The sequence below is a fragment of a genome, unplaced genomic scaffold (genome assembly GCF_019419815.1).
Source record: "Pyrus x bretschneideri cultivar Hongxiangsu unplaced genomic scaffold, Pyrus_bretschneideri_v1 Contig5, whole genome shotgun sequence".
Classification (NCBI taxonomy): domain Eukaryota; kingdom Viridiplantae; phylum Streptophyta; class Magnoliopsida; order Rosales; family Rosaceae; genus Pyrus; species Pyrus x bretschneideri.
This window is the reverse complement of record NW_025999787.1, coordinates 7,373,317-7,383,046: the sequence shown is the minus strand read 5'-3', so window position 1 is coordinate 7,383,046 and position 9,730 is coordinate 7,373,317. Positions and strand designations below refer to the sequence as shown.

The 9,730-nt window shown below is 35.4% G+C and overlaps 1 protein-coding gene and 1 pseudogene across 1 annotated transcript; both read left to right on the top strand.

Moving 5' to 3' along the window:
• Nucleotides 1-2,188, top strand: LOC103954276 (annotated as a pseudogene).
• A 3,218-nt stretch (nt 2,189-5,406) lies between these two features.
• Nucleotides 5,407-8,297, top strand: LOC103954333 (laccase-2). The gene is made up of 6 exons (XM_009366151.3): nt 5,407-5,540; nt 5,710-5,861; nt 5,968-6,212; nt 6,478-6,606; nt 6,718-7,686; nt 7,919-8,297. Exons 1-6 carry the CDS (start codon nt 5,412-5,414, stop codon nt 8,047-8,049), a joined length of 1,755 nt encoding a protein of 584 aa, XP_009364426.1. The 5' UTR covers nt 5,407-5,411; the 3' UTR covers nt 8,050-8,297.
• Nucleotides 8,298-9,730: the final 1,433 nt, after the last annotated feature.

Genomic DNA, 9,730 nt, shown 5'->3' with positions numbered 1-9,730 from the left:
ATGGCTTACACTCCTTTCATTAGGTACGTCTCTTAAGTCAACCTTTCTTTTAGTTTCTGTGCTCCTCTTGTCCCTGCAACCATTCCTAGTCAACGGTCATGGCGGCCGCAACCATGATGACAGCGGCCAACATGAAGATCTGCATACGAAAGGCTTGGTTTTGGTGAAAGTATGGTGCTTGATTATTCTACTGGTGAGCACTTTCGCCGGTGGCATCTCACCCTACTTTTACCGATGGAACGAAAGCTTTCTTCTCTTGGGGACGCAATTTGCTGGTGGGGTTTTTCTTGGTACCTCTTTGATGCACTTCTTGAGTGACTCAGATGAGACATTTCATGACCTTACCGCGAAAGCATACCCTTTCGCATTCATGCTAGCGTCAGCTGGTTGTCTGCTAACCATGCTTGGGGATTGCATCGTGCTGTTGGTGACAAGGTCAGGTGAAAGAGAAGCTAGAGTGGAAGTGGAGGAGGGAAGGACTGCTGCACTGCATGATCATAAGGAAGACGGAGAGGACGCCAACCCAGTTTTCTTGAAGACATCTTCTTTCGGAGACACCATACTTCTCATCCTTGCGCTGTGTTTTCATTCAGTTTTTGAGGGCATTGCTGTTGGAATTGCAGGTACTTAATTGAAATATTGTTTAAGTTTTATTAACTCATTATATATATGTATATTTTTCGTATATATCTACCACTCTTCATCTTTCATGGGTAATTTTTATCCATAAATATATGAGAAAATGATTAATTTGATTGGTGTTATATATTTCAGTTAAGTGTTCCTTATATTCAGTTTAGTAATTAACAAGTCCTTGTACTTCTCAAAGAGGAAAACAAGAATAAATCAGTTCTTAATGATAAAGACCTCACAATTTCATCTCGTAAATTAACGATGAAATTTGTTATTGATTGTAACAAGTAAGGACTTGACTGAAAAATTGAATCGCATGATTCATATGAACCTAAATGAAACAACAAACCCAAACTTACATAAAACGCTTAAGCGATAACTAATTAGTAACTTAATAAGGCTCTAAACATTGACAATGAATGTGCAATATGTATATATGTATGCGTGGAGCTTGGTTCTTAAAGGTATATTTGTAGTTGCAAAATTGGTCAGGCAACATTTAAATGGCACATCTGATCGTTTGAAGGGCGCACTAAATTAGTTAAAAAGCATGCGGTCAGTGTTTCGGAATAACTTATTTTTTCGGGAGAGCTAAACCCTAATCTTTAGGTTCCCAAATCCGACACTAGCTGTACCCTAAAGTAAAAACCATTGTTGTAACCGACATCCGCTTAAGATCCTACGAGGATTCCTAATATGAATGCTCGTTTACTTTGTGTGTATTGCAGATACAAAGTCATATGAATGGAGGAATCTGTGGACAATATCACTACACAAGATTTTTGCAGCCATTGCTATGGGGATTGCACTACTGAGGATGCTACCCAAAAGAGCATTCTTAGTAACTGCAGCTTATTCTTTTGCTTTTGCTGTTTCCATCCCGTTGGAGTAGGCATCGGTATCGCCATCAACGCCACAACTCAAGGACCTGTAGCTGATTGGATATATGCCATTTCAATGGGACTTGCATGTGGAGTTTTCGTCTATGTTGCAATCAACCATCTCATTGCCAAAGGGTTTAAACCACAAGCTAAATGCTATTTCGACACTCCAGCTTTCAAGTTCGTTTCTGTGCTTCTTGGAGTGGGAGTCATAGCAGTTGTTATGATCTGGGATTAATGAATTAATATTTGGACCAAGTCTCACAGTGGATCAACACTAAGTTGGTATTGAATTTGTCATTCATGGGAGTCGAACTTAAAAGCTTATTACTTACAAGTGAAGAGAAATATCGTTAGTCCCAATTTGATTGTCTTGTATCTGTTTATTTTGGGTCAATTTCTTTTATGTGTTTAAAAATAAGAATATACTAGAATGTTATGTAGAACTTGGACAATTTTTTTCCTTTTTTCTTTTTCTTTTTCTGTGAAGGGTTAATGATCATGTAATCAATACCAAACCTAGTCCTCTTTAGTAAGCGTCCTAAAAGTTCATGCCTTTGTGTGTCATCCTCATTTATTATATTAGGCTAGTTTTCATGCACGCGCTTATGCGCGTGCAGAAGACATTTTTTGAATCACAACATGCTACGTGCTATTTATACGTTTTAAATGTATTTATATGCATGAATTGCTTCCATAATTTTTTTTAATGACAAAAAAAAAGTCAAATATTTGAACTAAATGAATAATATTAGACAATGCTAGAAGAAACCCCTTATAAACCAATCAAAACAGCTGAGTCCACATAATAAAAGCAGCCTTTCAATTTCCATCTACATTCTATTGATTTTACATTAAGATTAGATCGAGAAAATAATATTTAATAAACAACTGATTGAATCACATTATTACTAGCCCGTTGTGAGACTAAGCTCATCTCCTCCCCTTTAGTGTAGATAACATCGTTTGTTACCAAAAAAATGATCATTTGATAACTAATTGAATCATATTATTATGCAGGGTGTGAAAGACATTTTTAATAATTGGCACTATGCGCCTCTTAAGTGCTTAAAAATAGAGAAATAATATTTAATAAACAATCGTGTGCAAAAGACAATTTTTAAATCATAGCGCTATGCGCGACTTACACATTTTAAATGTATTTATATGCGTGAATTGCTTCAATATTTTTTCATTTCATAATTTTTTTTTATCATTGGCGCTACGCGCTTCTTAAGATGTTTTGAACACAACCTTCATGATTTTCCTTTCTCCTTCACGTGGGCACCATCAACTCTCACTCATCCTTTCATTTTTTTTATTCTTTTCTCTCTTCCTACTTATATTTATATTATATTTTTATGATGACAAAATTATCAAATTACCCTTGCATTATTTGATGCATTATTTTGGACTGCTTTTGAACTTTTTTGTTTTGGGGGCATTTCACTTGCAGGTACAAGCAAGTATTCACTTCCAATTCTACAACAATTTGGTCTCCATAGCTGAGTTGTTATTCACTGTATTATACAAGTGATATCTTAAAGTAAATTCATCTAAACTATGAGAAGTGGAATTCAAAATCGAGTTTAGAGGGGGGCCAGAAACATACTGGTATAGCCAACCTAACTAAACCCAGTATGTTTTCCCCAGTATTTTAAGTTGATAAAATTAGAATTGGGAACTAGCTAGTGGGGCTTTACAAAATTACAATAATGTTTAAATATAGTAGCTTTCAATACATTAATTTTGCTTAATGTACTGCAGTTTTAGAGCAGCCTATAAGGAGTTTAGTCGGCGCATCAACAAATTAAGGAGTAGGGTGAAAATCCAATAACTTTTGTTCTAGAAGAAAATAGTTTTTCAAATTATCTTTTCTTGGTAGTTTAATTTAAAGTTTAAGCTATTGTTAAGAGTTTGGTTATATGGGGCAAGCACAATTAAACCAACCAAGACTAACCTAATTCTAAGGAAACTGTGATCATTTTTCTTCTTGTTGCTTGAAAGATTGGTGGCGGATCAAATGTCGTCTTCTTTTGGAGTCCTTGATATTAATTTCTGTTTGGATGGCAGGAGGGCCAACCGCAAGTGAGTCTTCATGAAATTGATCAACATGATTGGACGTAAAAATTCATGACTTAAATTGTAATATTTCTAAGGCAAATAAGATTAATCATATGTTGGATGCTGTAACCGCCTCTGGCTTTTTCTTGGTCACCAACAACTAGTTTGATTTGCAAACTCATATACTTCTACAAATTTACTACACGATTAATGAATCTTGTGGTTTATTAGTCTGAGAATAAGACACTTTCACCTTTTATGATCAGTGTGTATATAGTCAATATACACGTAAAAATCAACATGTTACCCTTTTGTGTTTTAATGAAAAATATAAAAGAATTAGGCAAAATTAATTCTTGGTCGATGGTCGATCGTGTGTAAGAAACAAACAGAAAGAATAAGACCCAATTCCACCTAACACCTTCGTTAGTCCCTATCTACCAAATTTTATTAATAAGAAAAAGAAAAGAAAAAAGACTAGATACAAATAGGGTAACTAGGCAAAAGCCCGCACAATAAACAAATCAACGAATCAGGCCCAAGATAAAATAAAATAATAAGAAATCAAGTAACGCTGTAACTGGGACATCTTACTGTTTAGTTTCTCCTATATCTGCCCATTTATACTTGGAAAGGGATCCGTTCCTTCTAATTCACTAATTTAGGGGATTCGAATATTGAAATTTGATCCAATGAATATAAATAGAGATCCACTCTAAAAATTATAATAATTTTAACTGTTGAATCAAATTTCAATGGTCCGGATCTCCGGACTTGATGGATTAGAAAGTGAATCTTTCCTTCTTGTCCAATCATTTCATAAAAAACATAGATTAGTGATATATGTAGAGATAGAGAATATATGTCTACAACAATAACAATCAAATTTTATTCTACTAATTGGGATCGTCTATAGGAATTTTAGAACACCACTGCACTCGATTTTGTTCCAATATCTTCCTTTAGTTCCAAGTACTTAATATCTATTCCTTAGTCTATTTCAAAGTCTTCCTAAGTATTCCTTTACCCCTTTTGCTTTAAGCCTCCGTCTCATAGTCGTATTTTCTAACCGGAGCATTTATAGGTTTTCGGTTCTCATGTCCAAACCATCTTAACAGATTTTCTCTCATCTTATCTTTAATTGCAACCACTCTTATTTTACTTCGGATAACCTCGTTCTTAATCATATCATTTCTCGTGTGCCCACACATCCAACGAAATATTCTCATCTCTAATACACTCATCTTTTTTTCACGTGTTGCTTTTTGATCGTCCAACATTCTGTGCCATAAAGCATCATTTGCCTTATTATTGTCCTATAAAATTTTCCAAAATAACAAAAACATTCACTCTTTGACACCTTCATTCTTAAGAAATTAAAATTAGGATAGTGTGTGGTTATATTTCTGTATAAAAAAGATACTAAGCCGCACCTACCACACTTGTAAATACAAAATTAATGGCTTTTGGAGAAGCTAGGCATGAACCAAACGACTTCTGTGAAAAGCAGGGAAAAGAATCTATTAGCTTCTATTGAGGATAATGATGGACAAAATCTGGTGATGAGTAACAATAATAGGACTAAGAGGTCAGACAGATGATAAGTGATTCTTCTGGCACAAATAAGAAAATATAAATTACTTGGATGATACTCTACAGCCGTAATTAGCAATTAGATGGGTCCAAAATTCCAACAAATTCAGTTGGTAAATTCTCTCTTCATTGTCAAAACCTGTAACTTCCTATTACCTAATGGACCAAACACACCTTTTCATTTGTATATAAACAAATCTCACAGGCCAAGCTTCTTAGACCACTGCAAAGCTAGCTCAAATGGCGTCTTCTATTCCTTTTTCACCAACATTTCTAGTGGCTTTTCTTCTTGCTCTTATCTCTCTCTTGGCCTCTCCTGAGTTTGCCATTGCTGCAGCTGGCAGTGTTACAAGGCATTACAAATTCGATGTACGTATGATAAATACATAAACTGTGAATTCAAATTATTGCTTGATTAGGTTTTTTTTGACAAAATATGTAGTCCTGATACATAGTCTGACATCAAAATTGTTGCGGCTTATAATTAAATAATATACCATGCTCTAAATGTAATTATAACATTCTAATTTTTGTGCAGATAAAGTTGAAAAATGTGACTAGGCTGTGCACCACAAAGAGCATTGTGACAGTGAATGGCAAGTTCCCTGGACCTCGAATTATTGCCAGAGAAGGAGACAGGGTTTTGGTTAACGTGGTCAATCATGTTCCAAACAACATGACCATCCATTGGTACGAAACAACTTATAATTAATCAATTTTTACTCAATTAAAATCAAATATTGTTTTCTTCATTTTTTTACTTTTTATTTGTGGATTAATGAAAATGTGAACACAGGCATGGCATTAGACAATTGCAGAATGGATGGGCAGATGGGCCATCATATATCACTCAGTGCCCTATTCAAACAAACCAGAGTTATGTGTACAACTTCACCATCATTGGCCAAAGGGGAACTCTCTTCTGGCATGCTCACATCTCATGGCTAAGAGCTACTGTCTATGGACCCCTCATCATCCTCCCTAAGCGCCATGCTCCGTACCCTTTCCCCAAACCCCACAAAGAAGTTCCCATCATTTTTGGTAATTAACTAAACTTACCAAATTATAGAGAATCATTAATTAAACAAGCATTTCTCAGATATTGTAGATTTTAGGGTAACATATTATGTGGTGAAACTGTAAAGCTGTCATTACACATTAAATCAAGAATCCATTTCTTAATAGTTCAAATTTAACAGTCTGACAACATAACGTACTAAACTGAAATTATAACATAGTAGGTAACTTTTATGCATATACAACAACTAACATGCTAAACTTTTCATATATGTTTAAATCACTACAGGTGAGTGGTGGAATGTTGACACAGAGGCTGTAATTAGCCAGGCTTTACAAACCGGAAATGGTCCAAATGTCTCCAATGCCTATACGATTAACGGACTTCCAGGGCCATTGTACAATTGTTCCAAAAAGGGTACATACACATCGATCATGTGAACATTTTTTTTTTCCATGAAACATATATAATATTGTCACAAAAAGTTTAGTTATAATTTCTCTTTATTTTTGTGTTTTTTTTTTCCAGACACTTTCAGTCTAAAGGTGAAGCCTGGAAAGACATACCTCTTGCGATTGATCAACGCTGCAGTCAATGATGAACTGTTTTTCAGCATAGCAAACCACAGCCTAACAGTAGTTGAAGCAGATGCTGTGTATGTCAAACCCTTCACGACCAATATTTTATTCATTACACCAGGGCAAACCACAAACGTGCTTCTCAAGGCAAAACCTCAATACCCTAATGCCACTTTCCTCATGTTAGCCAGACCCTACTTTACAGGCAGGGGTACTTTTGACAATTCAACTGTTGCTGGAATTCTCGAGTACAAAGAACACTCAAATTCTTCTTCCTCCACATCACTGAAAAGCCCACTTTTTAGGCCAATCCTTCCCCAAATCAATGCTACTTCTTTTGTTGCAAATTTTACTAGTAAATTCAGGAGTTTGGCCAGTTCTAAATTTCCAGCCAATGTGCCCAGAACTGTCGAAAAACGCTTCTTTTTCACAGTAGGGCTTGGAACCAACCCATGCCCTAAAAACCAAACATGCCAAGGGCCTACCAACACCACCAAATTTGCAGCTTCTATTAACAACAACTCATTTGCTCTTCCTTCGGTAGCGCTGCTTCAATCTCATTTCTTTGCTCAATCCAACAGTGTTTACACCACCGATTTCCCTACTATTCCTCCCAAGCCGTTCAATTATACAGGCACTCCACCTAACAACACCAATGTGAGTAATGGGACAAAGGTGGTGGTGTTAAAGTTCAATACTAGTGTGGAATTGGTGTTGCAGGGCACCAGCATTTTGGGTGCTGAGAGTCACCCTCTTCACCTTCATGGCTTCAACTTTTTTGTTGTTGGACAAGGTTTTGGAAACTTTGACCCTAACAAAGACCCGCCTAAATTCAACCTTGTGGATCCTGTTGAAAGGAACACCTACGGAGTTCCAGCCAGGGGTTGGGCGGCTATCCGATTTCTCGCAGATAACCCAGGTAATCTTTTGTTTGTTTCGAACACATGTGTCACACCCCAACTTGGACTGATGTGTGAATTCACATATATCTTGAAACGGGGCATGACAAAAAACTTAATTTCAGCATGCGATATAATTAGTAAAGCGTCATATTTATTTGTGGGAAAAAAAAAAAGAACTATTGTGGGAGAAGTGATCGGCTGGCACAATGTACTAAAACAGTTTTTGCTTTTGTATGACTGAAATTGCAGGCGTTTGGCTCATGCATTGCCACTTTGATGTCCATTTGAGCTGGGGGCTGAGGATGGCTTGGGTAGTCCAAGATGGGAAGCTTCCTAATCAAAAGCTGCCTCCTCCACCGTCCGATCTCCCAAAGTGTTGACCGTTGACTCTTTTTTGGAGTGACTGAGGCACCTTTACATTTCCTTATTTTTTTTTTTGTAACCTTAAATTTTTGTTTTCACTCTCCCTTAAGAGTAGCCAAGGGCTTGCAACATTGGCACCATCTACTGAAACTGGAAAGGAATTTGTGGAGGTTTTGTGTTATAGCCGGATTCTCCATGCTATTGTTGAAAAATAAACAATAATGATTTGATCCAGTAATGCAATTTGACAATCAAAATTCAAAAATTCTGGTATCTAACAATTTAGACAATAATGTTCATGTGTTATATGTGTTCATATGGTAAATAGTTTTGCGGTTCTTTAAATTTGTTGTGAGATCTTGCCCTCTAAGGCTTAATTCATGAGTGAAAGCTTGTTTCTCACGGTTTGGCAAATGCGTTCCAAATATTGTAGAAAACCAAGAAATTGGGAGAGAGTGTCCTCCGGTCACGGTACTATTTGGTATGATAGCCTATATATCTACTCCTTAGTTTCTCCTATAACTGGTTGAATTTTCATACCATGTGAATGTGAATCAAAATCTCAGAAGGAATTGGTGTATAATTGAAAAACCATATTCCTTTCTTTTAGTTTGCACCACATTTATTATCTATTTTACTACTGATTTATAAGAGGACTTTATACAAATTTGAATAAATTGTTAGAAAAAGTTTGAAATAATTGAAGAAGTTGCCTTATTCATTACCAAATTCTCTGTCAATTTCTCAATCATCTAGGACTGTAAATTGGCCCAAAACAGTTAGAGTTTAGTTTGTGAAAGAAACAAGTCAAGCTTATGTTTAACTCGACAAGAAACAAACCAACTTGAACATTGGTATGTTTGTTTGGTTTGTAAAGCTCATAATTAAGCAACTTGTGTTTTTTCACATGACAACTTGAGTTAGATTCTATGAAAGAAGTTTGTTTGGAACAAAAGATGATGATTAAGATTTAACTTTTGAAGTTATGTCTATTTTTATTTTCTATGTTTAGAGACCATCTTCAATTTGAATTTTTTTAAGACGGAGATTGATATCATGTCTCCAATCTTATTTTGTTTCTAAAGAAATTATTACGGCTTGATCACCTATCCTCCCACAGAGTTCCAATAATAAGAAAAGAAAAAAAAAATCATTTATATGACAATCTTAAGGTAGCATGCTTGAAATTTTCATGTGATAGTGTTTGTTTTATACATTCCATCATTAGAAATTATCGAAAAAATATATTGTCAAGTTATGAATTTTCATTACAAGACCGAACCAACTTCTTATACTAAATAGCTCGAAACAACTTTAATTCCGTATTGAGCTGGAATTTTTTAAGCTCACGAGCACGAATCATATATGAAACAAGTTAAGACAAGCTTAAGAAAACTAGCCAAACTTGAATAAGGTGATATTTACTTTTATTGGACTCATTACTGCCTTATCAACACGTGATATGACGCAATTACAAAACACTTTGAGATTAGTGTATGGAAATACATGGGATACAAGCCACACTCCTAGATTAAATCAAACAAAGTACTTCTAAAGAGAATTTTTACTCAGTTTTTACCATCAAAGCAAGAAAAGGTGTGGCTTGCATTTCCAAGGAAGATAGGAGAGTTACCTCTATGTCTTATTATATTCCCCAACAGTCAAAGGGAATCTTTCTCTTTAAAAAATTTAAAATAA

Bases quoted from the DNA above. Each gene is read 5' to 3' on its own strand.
- LOC103954333 (XM_009366151.3), top strand. From the start codon at position 5,412: ATGGCGTCTTCTATTCCTTTTTCACCAACATTTCTAGTGGCTTTTCTT. The intron at 5,862-5,967 runs GTACGAAACAAC...ATGTGAACACAG, and splicing joins AACAACATGACCATCCATTG to GCATGGCATTAGACAATTGC. The intron at 6,213-6,477 runs GTAATTAACTAA...AAATCACTACAG, and splicing joins AGAAGTTCCCATCATTTTTG to GTGAGTGGTGGAATGTTGAC.